The sequence below is a fragment of the Leuciscus leuciscus genome (assembly GCF_965113295.1).
Source record: "Leuciscus leuciscus genome assembly, chromosome: 11".
Classification (NCBI taxonomy): domain Eukaryota; kingdom Metazoa; phylum Chordata; class Actinopteri; order Cypriniformes; family Leuciscidae; genus Leuciscus; species Leuciscus leuciscus.
The window spans coordinates 9354456-9379487 of NC_138735.1; the positions used below are offsets into that span (position 1 = coordinate 9354456).

Below are 25032 nucleotides of genomic sequence, written 5' to 3' on the forward strand. Positions count from 1 at the left end.
ATCCAGTCAGCTGGCCTGACATCAATAAACATGTGTTGCCCCAGTGAAAATCTGTCATCATCAATGTGACGTTTACTGATCCAGGTGTTAGATTGGGCACATTCTAATTTGCCATGCCTGAGAAAAATACATCAGGATAAACATTTGTGTTGAATTCAATTCGTCACAGCCTGGCTGATGCTTCCTGTGAGCTCCGCTATATGTCTGCAATTAGTGCCAAGCCAGACTTGATTAATCACTTCCTTGGCTTGTATTTCAAACATAATGACCTGCAATGGTCTACCACGATGGCTATGTCCGGATTAGCATACTACCACATTACTCTTACAATTTAGGCAAGATGCACTTCATTTGTCAGGACTCAGTATCTACAAGAACAGATTCTAGTTTTGTCATCACTTACTGAAAACTCAAGCACAAAATACTTATAATCAAGTCGTAAGATTATAATAAGTCATTTTTGTCACATCAAAGATGATCACAGATGTTACAGATTACAAACTGTCAGCAAACAGCTATTTAAAGGTTGAAAGGTTCTTTAAAAAACAACTACACTTTAGCACACTTTTATAAAGAGTATGGAATAGCTAAAGTTTTGAGTGCTTTTTGACCCACTTTAGTGGGACTTACTGTAATTACATCTTTAAATATTTTCACAATTACTTGTAGTGTCTTTGAAATATAGTTAAAGTGTTCTGCCGAATGTTCGCATTTATGGTAAACAAAATGATGTTGTAATATAGTACATTTAAAACATATTAAATGTAATATTGAATAACAAAATATAGTTAAAATAATTTACATGTTTTTTAATTAGTCAAATAAGTATCCTTCTATAAAGCATGACAAAAATACACTTAAGTGCCCTTTTATTTGATATTTTATTAAATACTTTGAATATTTGAAGTACACTATAAGTGCACATTTCTATACAATTAAGCACTTTTCTTTATTCACAGGGGGTTGATTAGACAGTTTGCGTTATCCTCACACAAAGTGGCTGCAGAAAACTTGGAATATATCACATTAGTGTGATAGGTGTGAAAGTGTAAAGTGTAAATTCACTTTCATTATATGGAAATGTGCAGTGTGAACATTCTACTAAACATCTTCTAAAGTCATTCGGGTTTAGAACAGTACGAGTTTGAATGATGCTGTAAGTTACATTTTTCTGTAAACTGTTCCTTTAAACAGTGCCTTGAAGAGATTCTCTCTACTTTCTTTCTATAAATAAGTATCCATTTTTGGGAACATTTCATCCAGACTCTTTGATTCTGTTTGATAATATATTCAAGCTGGTGCTCATTAAAATGCCAAATAGTCATAAAGGAAGCTCTTAGGTAACAGATTCACTCACCCACAGAAATCATGTAGTCCCAGCGGTCCAGCAGACACATGCTGAACTGCAGCCCATCAGTGGTGAAGCCCACACTGATGAGAGCGTGATGTCTGTTTGGATTCTGACAAACAGCGGAGGTCCAGGCTATTGCGAACCATAACACAATCAGCAGGATTATACACAGTAGACGTAACACTCTCCAGCTGGTCATGTAGGGGATCCGTTGGGCTGTACGTGACAGGAACACCTTGAGAACCCTGGAAAACAATGAAAACAACCATTCTATCCAGGGCCTAAAATGAACACTATATATAACAGTATATGAAATGGTGTCAATCGCCAGTTGGCTGCTAATATTTTTTTTAAATTCCAACAATGAAGTGTTGTGAAAACATAAACGTAAACAAACGTGAACGCCACTGCGTCTCATACATACTTTTTTCACGTCTTCTTGCACTTAAACGGACAAATTCACAAAAAGTTTCAAAAATGCCCATGTTAGCGAGTATCCTAGTAAACATTGTCGGTTATGTCTTGAGTGAACATTAACGGTAGAGAAAGATGTGTACTGGTATCAGTGTATTGGATCTGTGAATTAGGTCTTAAAGTGACAGCAGCCTAATATTTCTGCTATACTGTCTGGGTTTTTAATATTAATCAACAACAAAGAACCAAGAAAATCATTCACTGCTCAAGACTGAATAACTTTTGTAACTTTAATAAGGATTAATCTACTTGAAAACTACTGTTCCTTGTCTTTAATATACTTTAAATGTATATTACTCAGGCTAGTAATGTGAGCTGTGGTATCAATATTGGAATAGAGAACTGTGAATTTTCACTGGTATCTACATTTTTGGTGTCAAACCTGTTTTTGCAAAAACAGTTTCATGGGCGGTAAAAAAAATATTTATGGCTGGTAAATTTTCTCAAGTCACTGGCCATTGGCAGGCGTGGCAAAAAAGTTCGTTTTACGCCCTGATTGTGTCATTATCACCTCAATATCGGAACTGATGTGGACTTAAAATAGCACCTTGTGGAAGTGTACAATTGTTGACATTTATTAAAGTCTGCATTTGTAAAGCATTTTACTTCCATAATGTGGTGTAATTTCGAGTGAACATGATATTCAACGGGATTGATTGAATAGGAAATGTGGCCGTTCGAGAGGCATGGAAAGTTATTATTTTAAAAGAAGTTTGTTAAAGTTTCAAAATAACTGATAATGTCATGAATGTGTATTACGAAAGCAAATGTAAATTTGTGTTTTATTAGGCATAATACTATTTATTTTTCCGGTAACACTTTACAATGAGGTTAATTAGTTAACATTAGTTACTGTTTTAACTAACATGAACTAACAATGAGCAATACATTTGTTACAGTATTTATTAATCTTTGTTAATGTTAGTTAAAAAATCAGCTGTTCATTGTTTGTTCATGTTACTTCACTGTGCATGAACTAATGTTAACGAATTAAACATCTTATGTAATTAGTAAATGTTGAAAGAAAGATAAACTAAGATTAATAAATGCTGTAGAAGTATTGTTCATTCTTAGTTCATGTTAACTAAAGTAGTTAACTAATGAACTTTATTGTAAAGTGTTACCATTCTTTCTTTCAAAGTCAAATCAATCAAACGTATACATGTATGTCACCCTGATAAAGTGTTGTCTACGCCCCACAATGTCTAGTAAAAAAAATAAATTAAAATAAATCACCCCAGTTAAGTATCATCCCATTTCTGTCCAGATCCAAAGAGAAGCCATTCCTTTCTGATGCCTTAAATACGAATTCCATTAGGTCATTTCCAGCACATATCATACTGTCAAGCCCACATTATCTTCTGTAAATGTTCCTAAAGATCCTCCACATATCCTCATTCATCCCATTCTTCCGGAGGCCAGACCCTCAGACTGTCCACAGTTCATTTTCTACTTTTGTTGTCCAAACCATTCAATAAAATGTAACACACTGTGGTCATATTTTCCTAAGTACCTCCTGTTCTGGTTTCCCCAACAAAACATTTAGCTGTGTAGCTTAACGATGTAGTCAATCTTTTTTTTAAACGTACTTTACCCCTGATGAACTAGCTGTGGAACATGTAGCTCTGACACTTTATAGGACGTTTACTTTAATGGAAAATTAGGGATAATACAAACATTAACTGTGCTTAAAAGGGTATCACAATTAAATCAGGAGAGGCTAATGCTGCAAGGTCATACAGGAAATGAAGTCCATATAAGAAGAGTAAGAAAACGTGCATTAGAGGGTCACTCTAGACATGCTGCCCTTCTTTATAGCATCTTAAGTTTTTATGGAATAATAGTCTGTATTGAATCTGAACTTTTTATGAAATATAATAGTGATGACAAAGCTAAAGTATAATGTTTATTTAATGACTAAAATCAAGGAAACAAGCAATACATGCTTCTAGATATCTCATGTACCCTTGTGAAAAAGTATACTTTAGCACACTTTTAAAAGGAGTACTTATCACAGAAATAATAAACTTTAAAGTGCCCACAATTATACTTTTTTGAATATTACCTTTCATGTAGTGTGTAATACAGCTGTTTGTGAATGTTAAAGGTCTGCAAAGTTTTAAAGATCAAAATGCACGACATTTTGATCATTGCCTTTAGCAATTCCAGTCTCACTTCCTGTTACAAACCTACATAACAATGTAAAGAATTTGCATAATGTCAGCCTATGGTTTTCATTGGCTGCCCGTGAACAACGTTTCCTTTGCCCCGCCCTCAAAACCCTGAAGTTGTAGCTGAAGCCTGGAATAATTTGGTGTTGTCGACATGGTGAGAAGATGCTGTTTTCTGAGCTGTGAATCCACTTTGCATGCAAATTCAGATAGGGTAATAGGCATTTGGTTTCCAATTCGCGCTGTAAGCGGTAGACCAATCACAACAGACTGGGCCGTCTGACCAATCAAAGCAGAGCAGGATCGCGGAAAGGAGGAGTTTAGAAAGACCGAATCTTCAAACTAACCATTTTCAGACTCTGATTTGAAATGTATATTATGTGTTTTGCTTACATGTAAATTAAAGTGTTTTTTTGACCATTGATATATGTAAACCTATTGTAGGAGACCTTTAAAACAAAATTAGAAACCTTTAAAATAGCATGATAGGAACACTTTAAAATAATATACTTTATTACAATCTGAAAGTAATGTTTTCAGACACTTAAATGCATGTTAATTACAATTAAATGAAAATGTACTACAGTTAAAATTATATTAAGTGCAGTTAGCTGATTTTTAAAGTGTTTTTTGACCCACTTAAATAGGACTTTATGTACTATATCACACTACATTTACAATTATAATCAAGAGCTTTGTGCTTTATCTGCACAGTATAGTTTTTCTAAATTATACTTTTAAGAATTGAAGTACATTAGAAATGCACATTCAGTACAATTGAGGACAATTCTTTTTCACAAGTTCAGGAGAGTCAGAATATGTAAATTGTATAATAGTGTGAATCAAAAAAGCAACTGCTCTATTTAGAAAACTGTCGGGAGTCTAGTTAAAATATAGCCTGACGTCGTCATACTCAGATTCTAGTCAGAATGTGAGTCTGATACTGCTCCATTGAGCTTTGATTATGGGGCGTGTTTCAACCGAACCAGGAAGGAAAATGCCTCTGCACTCAATTGGATAGACCTATAACCAATCAGAGCAACGGAGTAAGTGATGTATGTTTTTCATTCATGTTTCCGATCGACAAATGACTTGATCGTGGTTCTCTGTTCCTCTTTTAAAATCAATGCGCTGTCGATATCTTCTATAACAGACGCGATGGCGGAATCTACACATAATGTTTTATAAACAAAGTTCGAGAGGAGCACGTTCAAATAATCAATCCAATCAACTTGTCATCAAACAATGACCGTCTGGTCTACACTATCAGCATGAGAGGAAGCATATATTTATTCACTTTGTCAACTCACCTAACATTCCATGACAGTTTTCAGCATCCCTCCACTCACTCTCGGCCTGTTCTTCCACAGCCTGGAATACGGGGGGAGCACTTTGGGTTCGGGCCGAATACCGAGCCCGCCCTCTCCTCGGACAGCACGCCAAATATGCATTTATTCTATCTGACTTATTTGTAAGTGTGAACTCGTGAAATAACAATTCTCCAGCGGCAGTCATCTGTGTTGTAAACGAATTCAACCCAAGCGCTCGTTGGTGACGTGGATGATTACGTTACGTTGCTCATCTGTCCATCATCGTATAAAGCCCGCCCTGACAATTTGATTGGTCCGAACAATTTTTGTTCGGGCATAATAGCTCCTCAACGGAACGAGTCCAGATGGTCCAGACCGAACTTCCCGACCAAAAAATTTTGTGGGCGGGGCTAAGTTCGGCTGGCATCCAGGCTAGTTAAAATATATATTTTAGGAAAAAATATATTATTTTAATAATATTGACAAAATATATAATTATTCCAAACAGAAATTAATTTAGAATAATGTTTTTATTATTATATATGTATGCCCACAACAGTGTGTCAAAAATGTTAAGTTGCTATCAATATTTGTTATTTTGGTTTAGCACTAATTGAAGCCCATGAGGAACAGATGAATTCTAGCTAACTGTTCAGTCTCTTTCGCCCAGCCTTTGACTCTTTCGCCCACTATCCAATCTGCTACCTAAAACCTATCCAGCCTTATTGTTTTTTTCAGCGTTGATTCTGAAATGGCAAAGATCTCAGCAGGTTCCACCTCATCTGCCATATTAGGAAAGTACAAGTTGTGACATTTAATAACATTGTGGTCTGTGAGTCATCCAGAATGTGTGTGTGCACTATTAGGTGTGTGTGTGAGTGAGTGAGTGTGTGTGTTTGTCTGGAGCAGCATATCTATTTCTCAGAGGCATCAATCTCAAAACTCTCAGAGATTACAATGTGTCATTCTCCGCTCACAGACTGTAAGTCGTTCTCAATATCTCATTCTAGCCATTCCTAGGAGGATTAAGATTGGTATCAATCAAGATAATTATCACTAAGACTGTGACCAAAATAATAACAACACTGCAAGTTCTACGGGTACCTGAAGAGTTTGAGGGTGACCGTTCCATAGACCGTGGCAAACCCGAGCAGACGAACCCATCGCAGCAGGATACAGCGGAAAACACTCGGCTGGAAGTACAGAATCACCACCTGGAAAACAACAAGCAAGCACTCAAATGGAATATGCATTTATTTTAATAACTAGGTGTCTAATTTATTCAGACGAGAAGGAAATGTTTGCAATGTCCCTGCTGTTTTGTCCTTGACTGATGGTTAAAGGATAAAAAAAGTTAATTAAAGTTTAATATCTGAAGGTAAAATGTGTAATTTCAGAATTGCTAGAAGCACAAAATGGAACTGAAAAAAGAAAACATAAATTTCGGTCACATTTGAGGGTCCAGTTCTCACTATTAACTACGACTTTTCCCTCAATAAACTCCTAATTAGTACGTTAGTACGTTGTTAAGTTTAGTTATTGGGTAGGAATAAGGCATGTGTCGTCAATGTTGGTGCTAAATGGTTGTTATGCTAATTCTCCACTGTGTTCTCTTTGATTATTAAAATATGTTTCATTTTGACCACTCCTTTGTCGTGCGCTTCCTTGATACAGCCACAATCGTGACAATTAGTTTATACATTTATATTAAATGCATTTACTGTCAGGTTTGTGGGTGAGGAATGAAGCGAGGACTCAGTTGTAGGAAGATGGGTCTTTATTCATCAAAAAATAAAACAAAATAGACAACAAAAACTACCCCGAGGGGGAAAACAAGACAGACTTGACTAACTAGACTTGACTTGACTTGGCTTAACTTGACTTGACTTGAAGCACACAGCAGGGAAACACAGAGTACATATGACGACGAACCGGCACAGGACTGCAAACACAGGGAGAATAAATAGGGAGCAAACAAGGCAGGTAACGAGGGAGGACAGGTGACAAACACGCGGAGCATGGACGTCTGAATCCCGACAGAGAACCGAAAACCAAACTAGACCGACGTGCCGGGATCCAAACACCATGTCCCGCACACGTAACGAGGCACGTAGGCTCGAGCACGCTCGTAACCGTGCACTCAGACAAAGACCAGACAAAACCGGGAGTGTCAGAGCTCTGTCACCAAGAATTGAACTAGACAGAAGTGACAGAACCCTGACAATTACTTGATCTTAAACGTGCTTTATTTCACCCACTAACTGACTTTACCTGTGTACTTTAGTAAAAAATATTATAAAAACATAATGATTTAAAATATAGGCTACTTTAAAGTAAAACTTTTCATTTCAAATTATTGCAGAGCGCACTTTTTGAAAGTGTGTTAAGAAACAGTCATGAATGTGTACTCTAACTCTTTGCAAATAAAGTTTTTTTTTTAAATATACTTTTAAGATTTGAAGTATACAAGTGCACACTCAACACAATTAAGTGCACTTTATCAGAAGCGGGATATTTTTAGCAACTAATGGCTTACATTTTTTGCGCCTAGAAAACCATCAACCCCATCCTCAAAATTACATGATTTTTGTTTTATTGTTTTTGGTGCACTTACTGTCTACTAGACATTATGATGAAAGAATACCGTAACTGAATAATCACAATCACGCATTACAAAGACCGATTTAATGTGTTGGGATAGAATAAAGTATTTTAACTATTCAATCAAATTAATTACATCTGCTGATTTAATAATTGCTATTATCAACATATTTCACTATTTGCTGAAAAAAAAAAAGCCCAAAATGAAGATAATGAAAATACATCATTGTGGCAGACGAAACACTGTTGTGACTGTTGTGTCACATCTCGCATCATGAGTGCCACATTTTTAAGATGCTGTAAAACTGTCTTGAGACCACTATGCTTTGAAAGGTATTTTTTCAATTAAATTACTTTATTAATTTCTTTTTTTTTAACTGATTACACTAAAATTACATGTGGAATATACATGCCTGTCACACACCTCAACGGCACTACATTTCCCATCATTCCTAATGATTCCCACACACAATCAGCCATCACCTGATCACCTGCACATCATCATCACTGTGTATATAAGTTCCTCCTTGTGTTCACTTCTTTGTCCGGTATTGTTTGTGTTTACCACACTGTCTCGCATTGTTGGCTCTTTTGTTAGTGCTTGTTTAATAAACCTTGGATTTATCTTCATCTTCGTCTTCTGTTGATATCAGCGTTACAACGTCCTAATTTTAACACTGAAAAATACACACAACATATTTACTGTTTAATTTGTGCAAGGAACCAATGGATTACTAACATCCTGTCAACAGCTTGTTTTTTTCTTTTTCTGAGAACACATGAAAGTGCATAAATCAGAAATTCGCTTTTCATTTCTCTGCTCATCACTTACATCAAGCCTTCAACCTATAAAACAAAAACAAATAATCTCTTTGATGTGACTGTGATGTGCGCTTCTATTGATCTATACATCCATCATACTTATCTGCCACCGTTCTCCAAACAAACCCGTCAGATGCCAAGGAATCTAACAGAGAATTCCAGCACATCACAGCACTTCCGTTGCATCCACAGAGAGAAAGAGAGAGAGACACTAAAGGTGAACTGTAATTGAAGCAGAATCTCACAGCTGTGCCGCCAGAAACCCCCCTCTGTCCCCCGCGCGCTGGCCTCCGCTCAATCTCTCTATGTGCAAACAGCGATGCGACGACGCTCTGTGTAATCTATTAACAACGGTCTGCTCACTTCTCAGGAAGCTCTATTATTAAATTGATTATGGAAAAATGATTCAGAGCAGATGAATTGCTCCAGCACAGACTCTTCTGTCATAATTAACTTGAGAAAAACTGAAGACAGAGTCTAAGATACATCCGTATGCACAGCTCCCTCACACATGAGATGACACTAATCTTAAAGGATGGCATGAGCGAATAGTGAAGTTGTACATCATCATATATTTATTTCTGCTATTTAAATTCAATATGAGAAGCAGTTTGGCATTTGCAACTCATTTAATGTTGCACAATGAGACATATTTTGTAAGAAACATTTATTTATACTTTATTTTATCCATTGAGAATTGTAAAAAGTTGTTTAATTTTGATGAAAGAGCATCTAAAAGCCCTAAACATACAATAAACTCAACAATCAAATTAGAAATAATGATATTTTTGTGATTTGTAAAGACGTGCATGCAGGTTTACAGAATACAAATTTGTAATGTCAGGTGCATATAAGCTTATTTTATAACAGAAAACGCATAATAAAAACTCATCTTGTGTTTTTCAGTCACGCATCTGAACCTCTGAAACTCAAACAGCTTAGACACTGACTATGAGTGGCACATTCATTCAGTTGCCCTTTCGTTGACAAGTGTTTTTTTTTTTAAATAGACAATATAATATATAAAACCACAAGAAGACCTTTTATCAGCCTTAAAAGAAAATATATGGCAGTATTTTTCAAAGCATTGTGTCACTGTGGCTGCAAGTCTTTCAGTTGCATTTACACACGTCACCAGCAGATGTCACCTGTGTTTTGAGCGCTTTGACACAGTAAATCATGTTGTGTAAAATGGTTGAAGTGATTCAAAGTTGGTTTCCTGTTTCAAAAAGCTTTGTTTCTTCCATCACAATAGCTCCTCGTCAATTGTCAGTACTATTTTATGGCTTCTTTTTCTTTCATTTAAAGGGTTAATTTTCCCAAATATGAAAATTGTCCCATAATTTATCCCATAATAAAAGCCATCCTAGGTGTATATGACTTTCTTCTTTCAGCCAAACACTCAGAGTCAATCAGAGTTATATTACAAAATATCCTGGCTCCTCCAAGCTTTATAATGGGAGTGGTAACTGAGATTTTGAAGCCCAAAAAGCGCATAAAAGTAATCCATACGGCTCCAGGGGGTTAATAAAGGCCTTCTAAAGCGAAGTGATGCATTTTTGCAAGAAAAATATCCATATTTTTAACTTTATAAACTAGAATCACTGCCTTACGTAAGCAAGTCGAGTTCCGGCTGAAGAGTGACCCTTGACCTGACGCACAACGTAATGACGAAGGCAGAAGCGCAGAGGATAGAGCAAAACAAAACACCGGTCACGAATTAGAATTTTTAAAGAGAAATGTCAGAGGAGCTTGAGATTGTTGCTTACACTACTCCTACATCCTACGTCATACGCCGGAACTCGACAGTCTCGTGAACACGCGAACAGACGTTACCGGAAGCTAGTGATTACAAGTTATAATAACAAGTTATGGATATTTTTCGTACAAAAACGCATCGCTTCGTTTCAGAAGGCCTTTATTAACCCCCTGGAGCCGTATGTATTACTTTTATGATGGATGAATGCACTTTTTGGGGCTTCAAAATCAGTTATTATTCACTCCTATTATAAAGCTTGGAAGAGCCAGGATATATTTTAATATAACTCCGATTGTGTTTGGCTGAAAGAAGAAAGTCATATACACCTACATAAGATGGTTTGAGGGTGAGTAAATTATGGGATCATTTTCCTTTTTGGGTGAATTAACCTTTAATGTCAGTTGTCATCAGCATTTGCACCAATTGTAACAATCACATCAATCATTTCCCAAAAGCAACGTAAGCCTAGGTCGATTGTTGAAACTATTATTACTAACGGTCTCTACAATCTTGGGCTTACAATGCTTGGGAATCAGTTCCAGTATAACAATGTAACTCTCTGCTGAATCACCATAGTATGATCAATCGTTAAATTAACTAGCTAGTCACAACAGTTTCCAAACACCAAAGTAACATGGACACATCTCTGTCGTTTGACCCACGTTGGTTCAACCATACAGAACTATCATTAATGACATCAAGTGCAGTAATAACTTCTACTAACCAATCTATTCAATTGCGAGATCACAATTAATGTCAGATCATTATGGTTCATTCACTAACAAGAAACTAACCACAGGTTGAGAGCTGTAGTTGTGACCACACAAGTTTGCGATACTGTTTGCAAAAATCCTTTGGAATTAAGGTTTTGGCAAACACTAAATTGTTGCACTATGTTAGTAACAACAGAACTTGCAACCTTAGGGCCGGCCGGTGTGGTGAAGAGATGAGTCCCACCGTAGAGATGAGTCCCACCTTAGGAACCAAGCAATCCGATTGGTTCAAAGCACGTTTTATGGGTAATCGCTTAAGTGCCTGGTTACAAATCAGGCAAAATCACTTTATTATATAAAGTTTGAACTACGTTATAACGACCATTCATCTATTTTAACTTATATGTTTCATATACTATTATGTAACCGAAGCTATAGATTGTGATATTAAACATTTCTCGTTCTTAGTGTTTATTTTAGTTAGCTTACATTTACAATTCAATTACTATACAAAAGCAGTCTGTCTTTCTGTAAAGCTGTTAACTGTGTACTGTGAAAAGCACTATACAAATAAATATATAACTTTATTATATTAAGGTGGGACTCATCTTTATGGCCACACAGGATTTACTAACAGCTTGTGCCAGCGCAAACCATCTTTTGTGTTAAAAAAACTATTGTCAGAATTTACTAAAGACAAGCAGTGCAAAATTTGCGCTGAAAAGACGTGGATAGGATTATTTTTGCATATGCATTTGTAGGAGTTTCCCTTTCAGATGCAAAATGTATGGGAGGAGAGTATTTAAATGAATCATACAAGTTGATTTACTAAGGTGTGCGCTAGTCAATTTACTGGTATTTGCACAATTATTTAATGCCCCAAAAAAGCATGTCTTAAACCAGACGCTAATTTGCTCTGCTCTTGGTAGATTGTGTTGGACTGGTCATTATGGAAATGATCTGACTGTGTTTAGTAAATCTAGCCCATAGTTTGCTAACGATGCTTTCAGGAAACAGTTCCTGATACAATCACAATTGACTTTCATAGTATTTTTTTCCAACTATGGAAGTCAATGGTTTTGGTTACCGACATTCTTCAAAATATCTTCCTTTGTGTTCAGCAGAAGAAAAGAAATTCATACAGGTTTGAAACAACTTGAGGGTGAGTAAATGATGACAGAATTTTCATTTTTAAGTGAACCTTTTCCTTTAAGACAAGGCCAAACATATGGCCAAAAGGGGTGTTTCATAAAGGCACGGTAGCAAAAAGGGTCAGAGAGGGTAAAAGGGATGTGAAAAGCTAAACTCAGATAATTGTAATGACCCCTTTAAATGCACTTTTACCGTCCAGTGGGGCAGGAATGTGTTGTTTCAAAGATGTAGTGCCTGTAGTGTGTGTGTGTGTGTGATAGCTGTCTCAGGTCCAGTGACTAAAGTGGTGTGTGTGTGTGTGTTGTGCTTGTCAGGGGAGCATCCAGTCGGCCAGCTCTTAATTAGAACTGGGAGTACCACACGCCTCCAGCAGAACTCTCAACAGTTTTAACCAGTCACTGACAAACCATGCAAAACTAACACTCTACACCTTCTCATAAATATCTGATGCAGAGTAAACAGCACTACTTTCAAGGGTTACTTCATTGTCAGCGTAATATTCATCTCAACTAAAGTGACATCACTGTTGAAAGATATGAAACATGTACTCTGTCAGGAGTAGTGTACTACAGGAGTGACTAGAACTGCAGCGTTTCAAAGGCCTTTAATGTGTCAGGACACAATTCATTACATAACACAAGTATGCACTGCATCTCAGCGTTATTGCGGAAGGAAGCCAGACCTAGCATTAACTGTCGTCATCTATTCAGTTTCCCTTTTCAGGTCAACTAATATGAAGCAGCAGTTTGAAGAGAAACTTGCTGAGCAAGTGAAAGTTAGTTAAACTGTCACAGGTAACCTGAATAACATAGCCGATGTAGTGACGCAGAAATTTAAAGGTAACTATGTTGCCCCCTTCAGCAATGAAGTTATTATCTACCAGACCAATGAAAGGAAGTACATTAAATCTGTACACTCGCTTGCAGCACACAGATGCATTTGTGTACTTAAAGTATGTATAGAATTCTTGCATAGTGCATATGTAACTGGTCCTACTCGACCCGCTCCGAGCGGGATTCAATTCGGCGGGCGCACTAACAAGGACACTAAAGAAAGAATGCAGCCGCTAGCGTCAATCGCTAGTGCTCCTTTTGAGGCCAGGGGAGTGAGGTTTACACGGACAGCTCTTACTGGCCTATAAGTCCGTTACATATATTGTGAGGTATACACTGCATACTTTAAAATTGTATGTGAATTCTATAAACATTTCAGACAGTGGAGCTGGTTACGTGATGCAAACATCAAAATGTGTTATTTACAAATCATGCACTATGGTAAAAGTGTTTTGGGGTTAACACTAGAAGTGCCATGGCGGTCAATTTGACCGTTTTGAATTTTATATCTGCAATAACTTTGTTGAAAAAATAAATAAAATCCTGCCGGTACCTGACTTTTCCTAAAAGTGTCTGTATTTTCATTTAAAATGTTTTTCATATAAATTGCACATAAGGCAAAAAAACAAATGAACATATTTACCTATTTCGGCCATAGACGGTCATATTGACCGCACTGAATTTCGCGGTATTATTATAGGCTATACCAATATACACAACAATAAAATGTGGTAAAAATACACAAAACATATTCAACAACAAATAATTTAAATGTAATGATATTCAGAACAGAACAAGAATGAAAAAATAACTATAAACAAGCCAAAATGAAATACTTTATAAGCGAAAGTGAAAGTAAGCGGCGTTAGGCTCACATAATTCTCTAATTAGAATCAAAATGTTTCAACATTTGCGATGTATTTGGATGGTAAACTATTTTAAACTAAACTACTTTATTATAGGCTTTGTACTTCACTCACGTTCCAATATCGACGGAAAAAATCATCCTCTTCACACGTGCAAAATGGTACGAATTGTATGAGGCTATACTGACTATATAAACAGAGCAGTGGAATTTGTATATGTTAGGTTGACTATTTTATTATGGCTATAATGAACAGGCTGCAATGTCAAGACTGCAATGCTATAATATGGTGCGTGTGTGTGTGTGTGTGTGTGTGTGTGTGTGTGTGTGTGTGTGTGTGTGTGTGTGTATGTGTGTGTGTGTGTGTGTGTGAGTGTGTGTGTGTGTGAGTGTGTGTGTGTGTGTGTGTGTGTGTGTGTGTGTGTGTGTGTGTGTGTGTGTGTGTGTGTGTGTCGGCAGGCGCGATCGAACAGTGGAAACATGAAAACATAGGCAACTCTGTTATTTTGTTCAGGACATCTACAGATATTATTTATAAATGTATAATTAAACTTGTTTAAATGTCCAGTTTGGTGTTGTTTTGTTTTTAAAATATATCCTAATACAATAAATGCATTAATCTCTCAATTGGGTATGTATCATTAAAGATATAGAGTTTGGAATCTAGCGGTCAAAATGACTGCTCGCGGCAGTTCTAGTAGTTATGGAATTCTGGCACTTCTAGTGTTAAAACATATTATAAAATAAAATCATTAATTTATATCTGGCCCTGAAATCATAATTTGTGTGAAAAGGAATTAAAGTGATTGGTGTTTTACTGCCTCTAGTGTTTATTTAAAGGGATAGTTCCCCAAAAAAGGAAAATTATGTCATCATTTATTCACCAAGTTTTTCTTAACCTGTGTGAGTTTCTATCTTCTGCTGAACACATAAGAAGATATTTTGAAGAATGTCAGTAATCAAACAGTTGATTGACTTCCATAGTATTTTTTTCAATGTCAATGGCTACCGTCAACTGTTTGATTACCGACATTCTTCAAAATATCTTCTTTTTTGTTAAGCAGAAGAAAGAAACTCACACAGGTTAAGAACAACTTGAGGGTGAGTAGCCTAAATTATGACAGAATTTTCATTTTTGGGTGAACTATCCCTTTAAGTTGTAAACTGCAGTTGTGTATATATATATATATATATATATATATATATATATATAGGTAAGTTTTTGCATTGATTTTTGCCTACTTTTTCATGATGCTGCATATTCGTAAGTTCCACTTATTTGATGGACTGCTCATGGCATACTATATTATGGCATACTATATAGTATGGATTTGGATATGTGGAGCAGTTACTTGGCATTTAATCCAGTTTTATGTAAAAATGTCTTAGTATTTTGCAACCAGATGAAATGATGACACGACATCACTTCTCATTTATTTGTCACACTGGAAATTGAAGGTCAAACAAAACACAGTGCACTGTGGGATACATTTGTGAAGTTAGCTCTGGTACATTAAACAGCACATATTTGCAAATATTGCAGATAATATCCAAAAACAGACAATTCCCACGTTGTGCTCAGTCTCCAGTAAAAGAAGTACGATGATATGCCTGAACATACACATCATCCCTTGCATGCCACTCACTCCTAAGATGAACCTTCTGCATAATGGACTCAAATTGATGACCGGTTGAAAGCTGATCCACACGTACAACAGCCAAAGATCAATGAGAATGAATGTAACCTGACCTCTGTGCGTGTGTCTGTGTGGTGTGTGTCGGCACCAGAGCCCCATCCAAAACATGAAAGACAAAGAAGAACAAACATCTGAGGCTGCGCAATTATCAGTGTGTTGCAGATGTGCAGCGACCCCCCCTTACGGGACCATTCGTGCTAATCCGATTAGCAGAGGCATTAATGGTCGTCCCATAGCAGTGGAAAAAGACACAGGCACGTGGTTATTTTGGCTCACTAGCTCTGAGTCAGACGAGGGACGTGGCGAACTCTGGGGGGGAAGCCAAGAGGAGGCGACGGAAGTCAACGTTGCCCAGATCGGTGAGGCGAGACTGTATTTTGCATGATGCAGGAAAGTCTCACCGCACTCGGAGCGTAACAAAACACACAACGCTTCAAGTGGCTGATTCCTCAGAGGGCTCGAGAACACAAACAAAACGCAGTTGCCGTGGCGTGAGACGACAGAGAGCCAGACGGTAACCAGGTTGAGAAAAAAAACACTGAAGCAAATCCTGAGTTATCATTTTACATTAGTGCGCCTATATCGATAAATATTCATATTTTTCAGCCTCTTCGCAATATTCAATCTTGCCTTAAATATGCTTACTCTGAAATGGCTTTAAATTGTGATTTATTTATTTTTTTTAATCAAAGGATTTGATCCAAATAGTCATTGCCAAGTCGACTTAACTATTTAGCTGCCAGCATTTATGAAAAAAATTGCCAGCCACCATCAGCATTTTTGATGATTTTTACAAAAGTTTCATGGCCCCCAGAATATTTTATTGTATGAATATCTGAACATGCAATGCTGTATATCAAAATAAAGAACAGAGCCTCAGCTTTCAAACAAACAAACAAACAAACAAAACATTTTTTATTCTAGCTTCATGCATTCTTTTTTATCAACATTTGAATGTGGGTAAGTTTCATAAAAAAGCAACATGTTGAGCAGAAAAGCTGAGAAAAACGTGTTTTTGTTAAAGACTACATCTGGATTAGATTCACAGCGATGAAGATCGAGTTCATCAACACTTCCAAAGCTTTACAGTCCTAAAGCTCGTCCTGGATTGACATTTTATCCGGTAACATTGCAGTTTTGATTTATATGCTGTTTATTGTTGATGATCACATTATTTTACATATGCATCTCCTTACATATGATATCGCTTGTTTCTGCTGCTTTTTTTCCTGTGTTTTGATCAGGAGATTCAGTTATCCATCGAAATTATACTGAATACAGTATTGTTATTATTATTATTAAATATTGAACATAATTATACTTGACCTCCGATACTAATCACCCAGCACCTATTGTAACACCTTACAAACTAGCATTTTACAAAAAACATAATTAAAAAAAACACACATTCTTGAAATGGAGGGGTTTAGCTGAATGTCAGGGCAGTCCAGAACAAAAAAAGGGGAGTGAGACAGCTCTGACATTTCCACAGTTTGCCTGGAGCACTTACGTCCGCTCTAAATATTAGTGATGAGAGGAACTTAATGACGAGACCTTGCCTCTTGCCTTGCCTTACCCAGAAAAACTGAATCTTTCGGAGAGAGACAGAGGCACAGAGGAGCAGCTGACGCATGTCTTGTCTTTGGGGAGTTGGCAGAGCTCTCATCCATCACAGAAACATGCTGTCGGGTCACACCTGTTGTACAGCACACACATGCACTGTCAGCACTCACTAACTCATTCCATGTAACCGCTATTCATGAATCAATACATCTAAAAGACCTATAACAGGTTCAACAAAAAACTACAGCATTGAATATTATTTAACTAAAGCATTTAAAGAACTGCAGGTCATTATTTGACAGTGTCCTTGTTACACAGCACATGTTGTTACTGTAGTAATGACAATAAATTATGAATAATAATAAGCAACTAACCCTAAACCAAATCCTAACCCTATAGTAAGTACATGTAGTTAATTATTACTTAAATGTGAATGTTAAACATTGAAATAAAGTGTAACAGAACTACGCTTAGTTTCTTGTATCACAGTGAGTAAACATTTATTTTACAGCGTCCTTGTTACACATCTTACGTACTTACTATAGAAGTAACAGTAAATTATGCATAATTACAAGCAACTAACCTTAAACCAAACTCTAACCATAATTATAAGTACATATTGTTAATTAAAATGACTCATTATATATTTGTATAATAACGCTGTAACAAGCGTTCACCTTAAAATGAAGGGTAACTCTTTAGTTTAAGGTGTCTTTGTTACACTGTAATTATACATTTAAGTGCTTAAGTATGAAGTAACTATCGGGTTAGGATTAGGGTTTGTTTTGTTTAGGGTTGGTTGCAAGCAATTATGCATAATTTATACACTGTAAAAAAAAGTTGCTGCCTTTTAAGTAAAATTAACTTGGTCATTTAAGTAATTTCAACTTAAATTACATTAAACTGGCTTAAAAAATGAGTTAAATCTTATATAAAAAAGTTGAAAATTGCTGAACTTAATTCAGTAAAAGCAATGTAAAAACATTTGTTTTCATAACTTATTGATCATTACATTTTTTACAGAGCAGTTATTACTATAGTAACTGCATGTAACAACGACACTGTAAAATAAAGTGTTACCAGTGGGTATTGCTATTGTACCTTCTATATGTAAATTACCTCTGTTATGATTGGCTGATCACCAGCGTAGGTGTGACCAAAATTGTATCTCACAATGTAAGCAATTTTAAATCACAATAATTAGATTAAACCACAATTATGCCGCATGTTCTGTTCATTGTGAACATGGAAAATTGCTTTAATTTTGCATACTGAATGTGCTGATATGTAAATGTGGACGTTATATGTTTATGACATCATTGCCATCACATTAGAATGTCCCTTAAACACACACACACACACAAACAAACAAACAAACACACTCACAGGAGGGTTACAACGGCAAGCCAGAGCAAATGCCAGTACATATAAACTGATCTCTCTCTTCCATTCTCTTGTTTTAAAACTCTCCATTAATAATCAATGCTAAGTGCTGGGAATCATGGTGATTGTCCTGCTTGTTCAGGAAGATGGGTGTGGATCATATGAGTGAAAGATTGCATTGTACTTTACATAAAATTCATATGGAGGCTTTTAGCAACACCTTAATTAGGCAATAAGGCCATTTTATTAATATAGTCACAGCTAATGTTTTTTTATTTTTTTATCACAATATAGCATGGTCCCAAGTGCCTTATTTTTATCATATGTGGTTACAATACATATAAAAACATATAAAACAATTAAAGACTATAATTTCATTATAATAAAAGTCTTTCACCCCCCATGAAACAAAAAAAGAAGAAGATTTTAACGGCAACTATGATAACTATATTAGCGTCCACTAACAGAGGATAACATTATGTTGAATAATCTAAGTGTGCACTGTAGTTATGATCAGTTTGCTTAACAACAATTTTCATGAAAGACCTCTATAGATTTTTAAGAGAATTTTTTTTGACCCACTTAAGTAGAAAGTACAAATTTATGACATTTGATAATTACTTCTACTGTATTTAAATAAATTTGTAGTTACACATTTGTAATGTTTCAATTTAATATATTTAAAATACATTAACTTTAAATGGAATATCGTTACACACAACAGTTCAAATTACTTTAGTTTGTTAGTCAACACATCAAAATAAGTGTACTTTAAAGCATAACAAAATTCTTTCTATTGATTTAAAATGTACTTTAAAGCAAAAAAAAAAACTGAGTAACAGAAGAGGTGAACATTTTCAGTCTCTTTTTTGGGATAAAGAAAGTCCTATTCGGATGAATGCATGAAGGTGAATAAATGAAGAGAGAATTTCAGGTTGAACTATTCCTTAAAAAAGCAGGAAAATAAAGACCTATTTCCCCGGTGAAACTGTGTGAGGTACTGTCATGCTGTCTGGCTCATCTGTGTCTGTGACACTACTCTCTGGAGTGTAAACCCGAGAACAGAGTGTTCCTCATCCCTCACGCAACATCCACACAAACACACACTGCTCTTCAAAGCTCGCATGGGCATTCACTCACACACACTTCATTACACCCCTTCAGGGGCTCATCCACTCACAAGCCAACGCCAAAAAAAGCATTTATTATTTACCTTTACATAATAGTCCTGGTAGATTTATCCTAATGCCTCCGCTTGCATTTCTTTTCCCTTTTTTGTTGTTGTTGCTAGTTTCAACCCCCCTGCAGCTCCCTTTCTCTTTGTCATTTTCAAAGAAGGCGCCCCATTACGTAACGCGTCGTTTTCTCTGTGCATCTTTGAGTCTTTGTGTAAGACGAAGAGAAAGAAGCAGAGTAGGAGTGGACCTGCCAAAGAGTGTTTGAACACATGCTCTCCCCCATACACACACAACCTCAGTGTGCCAAGGCAGAGATTGATAACACTGCAGTCAATCACGACGGCCGAGGAATTCACACAGCCGACACCATCAGACTCATGTGGCGGAATTCAGAGAAACCCTATTAGTGCTGTCAGTCAAAACTCAAACAAACAGCCGTGATTGGCAGAGGAACACAGGAAACACAGAGAGTGGCAGACGGGAAGTGTACATCATGAAGGCAGCAGTAAAGATAGGCTATGTTTGACAATAGTACAACCACTACTAATACTAATAACAGTATTACTACTACTCAATTTTACAGTTTCTGCAGTATTCAAAATGTGTATAACTAGAGGACACTGTGCTGAGTACCGAAACACAAAATCTTTCAAGATCAAGTCATCTTGATCTTTTATTCCTAGAGTGATGATTGAATCCGAAGTACTATACACTGTATAATATTTTTGGTCACACTTTAGATTAGCGTCCAATTCTCACTATTAACTAACTACAGTATTAACTACGAAGTTTGCCTAATTATTGCTTATTAATAGTTAGTAATGTGGTTGTTACGTTTAGGTATTGGGTAGGATTGATATTCTACATTATGATCATGCAGAATAAGACATTAATATGTGCTTTATATGCACTAATAAACAGTCAATATCCTAGCAATATGCATGCTAATAAGCATATAGTTAAGAAATTGGATCCTAAACTAAACTGTAACCATTTTTTTTTTGAACAAACTATTTTAGAATTTGACCTAATTATACACACACTGTATATATGAAGAGTTCAGATGCAAAAGCCTCTAAATGCCATCTGAAATTTTCTTCTAGAATGATCATTTTTATCAATCTAGTATATTTAAGTTCAGTAATTTCACTTAAATGGCAATGAAAATTACCTATTAATTGTAATTTAATTGAAATTACTGAACTTAAATATACGAGCTTGATAAAAATGATCATTCTAGAAGAAAATTTCAGATGGCACTTAGAGGTTTTTGCATCTGAACTCTTCATATGTTATAATACATTTGCTTTCAAAAACCAAGGACATTTATTTCACAAAGATTGTTGATACACCGAAGTACCGTCCCACTGTACTTAACATACACACAAATTATCAGAATATGACTAATACTGATGAATAAACAGTATAAGGTAAGGCTATTAAATAGCAATCCCAAAAATGTTTTTGTTAATTCAATAAAGATAGCAAGTTGGTATGAGCCACCACAGTCATTTAAAATATACAAAATAACACAAAGTGAAAATTAAGTGGTATTTTACCATGGTATATACTATACTATACTACTGTACTATACTAGATTATTCTAATATGAACTGTTAATGAAACATATGGACACTCATCCTGATGAATAGAATGAACCTCATCCCAGTGTGAAAATCCTTCACAGCTAACACGTTCCAGTTACGTAACTTACTGGTACTTTTTGGTAATTTCACTACTTACAATTTGACAACATTACTACGACGTTGCATGCTCGTAATTTATCTGACAGGACAGGAAAGTTCATTTTTCAGAGACTTTTTATTTCGTAACAAGTTACGAATATAACTGGCATCGGTAAAGAATGGAATGGTTAAGCAAAGAGAACGGTTTGGCCCGACTACAGTTCTGTACTGAGTACATCTCTAACAGGTTCAGGATTGAAAGCTGGGCAGTGATGCTGAGATAGCATGACTCAATCTTTCAAGCTCTCGCCTCATCAAGGCAGCACTTTCACAATGTGCTTTAATAAAGAACTTCCGTTTCCGTGGAGCGGTGTGGCTGCAACAGCTGGGCTGTGAAAGCTGGAGCAGATGAGATGACGTCCGTAGCCCTCTATGCAGCTGAATGCTGTTATTTATTACAGTCATGCATGATCATTAGCTGGCGTGTTCCTCATCTCCACCCTCACACCAATCTCCAGGCACTTGGTTACAAAGGCCACGGATCACGGATCGTTCAAACTGACGTTAAATGATTCCATGCAAATGTTGATGCATGATTCAGAAGTTCCACCGTCTCTCATTTGCAATTTAGCAATTGGACACAAATAGGGCTTGAAGGTTTGTTTTCTTCAATAAATGGTCAGTGAAAGGATAACCTCGGGTTAATACTGAAAAGTAACTCAAAATGTAAAATATTGTTTACTTAACAAACAGGATATCAATTCAACAGATTAATGTCATAATCACTGTATAATTTGAATTGTTAGATACAGAAGGTCCGGACATTTGATGACATTTAAAGTGTTTAATCCTAGCTACTTTTCAAGCAAAGGTTGTTTTCATGTTATATAAACAAAATGTCTCAAAAAAGGGCATTTGTACTTCTAATGGTTTAAAAGAAAAGTAATGGGACACGAAAGAATGTGCCATTTTATAAGTTCCTAAACCACGCAGTGTACTGGTGTTTAAAATAACTAAAAACTGTATTTTATTATCAGTAGACAAGCATTAAGATGTTATTTGTTTGTTGCTCCAAAGCATGAATGATAAAGCTGACTTAGGCAGAGATCGATTAGACAGACAGCTCAAGGTCAGTACATCAGACCATCTGCTTATTGATCCTGGATTAGTTTTCTTGGAAACCCACATATATTCCAAGAAATTGCCTTATGTTCTTGATGGCATGGTGAGAAGTGTGAGTAGATGAGTATTAAAGCAGAATTAATAATGCAAGAGGTTCCTTCCTTCAGACAAGCAGACAAAACATCATAAACATTGCTTTTTATGCATGAACGTGATTCTAGCCAATCCATTCAATCAATCATTAGGGATATTCTGGTGTAGATGCCTTCTAAGGTCTTATATTGAGTGATCTAATCTAATTTCCAAGCAGTGACCTTATGCTGTCCATCCTTGATTCATAGGAAGCTTCTATGCTCTCATATACCAGAAGGACAAATGCAGGATTAGAAGGAGTGAGCACCTTTTCCCCAAACACCATAAATAATTGAGCGCTAGCAGAGGTAATTTCTGGAGCAGGTCTAATTAAGGACGGAGGTGGAGCGTGGAGTCTGGTGGTTTCTGGTCCATGAAGGCTAGAACACCACCTCACCGGGTGCTTTTTTATGTGTCAGTCAAGACATGCTTGTGCAATGGCATGCTGTAGGTTTGACCACAAGTGCACAGTGAGAAAAGTTCGGCCTATACATTTGGCTACATTTGCATGTTTTGGGAGGTTTGTATTTCTAGTGATAAATACAAAGTTCTGTCATTGAAAACCTTAACTCAGTCTGCTTGCAATCATATCGTTCTCTATAGGGCGCAGCTGAAGGGTTCCTGCTGTATCAGCTTGCTGCTCAACTTTCAAACACTTGGTCAGTGTCGCACTTGGTCAAGTTGGCAGCACACTTATAGAAACCCTCCACCTTCCCCAGCTCCACCTGTATAGATCTGCTACGGGTAATTCATGTATGCTTTTGTACAGCAGCAGCATGTCTTACTTACTCACAGCAGCGTGTTGTGTATGTATTGACAGTAGCAAGTCTATGTACTTGCTCTGTAGCAGCAGTAATAACCAACAGCAGCAGCAGCAGCAGCAGCAGCAGCAGCAGCAGCGTAGCAGATCTATTGGTCACGAGACATAAGAGAGCCAACGCCATTTCAATAACAAAGCTGACGTAGCGCTTCTTTGGGCGGCAAGTTTTGAATGTGTGCATAGGATGTACAGCAGATGGAGATGGGGATCTCTTTGAGTCTGTTCTTCACACAAATCAATAGCTTGGACTCAGATCACTCTGAATATCTGTTCTTTTTGATGCCTGTAGTCATATCTGTCTGTTATATCCTTAGTTTTATATTATATAATACACAAATGGGTAGGTTTAGGGGTGGGGTTGGGTTCAAAAGTGTCTAAATAGTGTAAATAGAATAAATAAATGTAGATACAATTATGGTGGTTAATTAAATTGAGAATCATAACCCAATATATAATGTTATCATCATGATGATAACATTCCCATGTCCAACTCATCTGTGTATGATGCCAAAAGTTTCTCATTGAAAGCTATGGAGTATAACGTGACACCTAGGGGTACCTTTAGCGTCTTAATTGTGCTGTGGAAGGCACTTGAACGTAGAGTTCTCAACGGGTCGGGTCGGCCCGACAAACCCGACGGGACCCGCGGGTTCGGGCCGGGTTCGGGTCGAAAATATAAGCAAATGACTCGGGTCGGGTCGGACCTCGGGCTTAATCTTTTCCGTTAAGTAAAAAAAACAAAAAAACATTTATTAATCATCGCTGCTGTTCACCGTAAAGAAAGTCTGGCTGCTGCGTGCAACGTGCATCATGGAGAGGGGCGGGGGCAGACGCCGCTGCGTGCACGCCTTTAGCCTGGAGAAGAAGATGGAGTTGGTGAAAAGTAAACTTGCCGCAGGTGAATTCACCGTCGCTACTACAGACTATTTATATATTTAAAGTTTATTGTTTCAGTTGTTTGTATTGTTAAAAGGCGTGAACATTAAAGGTTGATTTGAATTCGCGTCTGCTGGTCATGAATACGTGTATGAGAAAAAAAAAAAATTCCGACGCGGCGTCGGGCCGCGGGCCGGGTTCGGGCAGATAATTAATGTTGATGTGTCGGGTTACATCGGGTCCGGGCTTTAAAAGCAACGGGCCGGGTCGGGTCGGGTTGTAATTTTCAGGCCCGTTGAGAACTCTACTTGAACGTGCTTCAGTTTTTGACGCCTTGGGAGTGAGAATGGGTTGGAAATAATTGGGAAAGCTGACGGATAGCTTTCTCCAGGTAATAGAGCTCATTGGTTGGTGAGTAAGTTATGATCAGTGAGAAGGTACAGTAGTCAGCTAAAAGGAAAGCTGTTTCAGCTGTTATTAATTAATTTTTATCTTTCAAATAAGATCAGGAGTCTTGTATTATGA

At 36.8% G+C, this 25032-nt stretch overlaps 1 protein-coding gene and 1 long non-coding RNA gene across 3 annotated transcripts in view; one reads left to right on the plus strand and one right to left on the minus strand.

Moving 5' to 3' along the window:
* The window catches only part of LOC309509977, a 961882-nt gene that overhangs the window by 243245 nt on the left and 693605 nt on the right, over positions 1–25032 (plus strand). The gene's annotated exons all lie outside the window — the stretch shown is intronic.
* gpr158a (G protein-coupled receptor 158a) overlaps positions 1–25032 on the minus strand; it is a 107497-nt gene that overhangs the window by 11523 nt on the left and 70942 nt on the right. For both annotated transcript variants that reach the window (XM_082184966.1, XM_082184965.1), the window contains exons 6-7: positions 6411–6520; positions 1358–1596 (exon numbers count right to left, since the gene is read on the minus strand). In XM_082184966.1, the coding sequence (XP_082041092.1) occupies positions 1358–1596; positions 6411–6520 (349 nt within the window). The remainder of the gene's footprint in view (positions 1–1357; positions 1597–6410; positions 6521–25032) is intronic.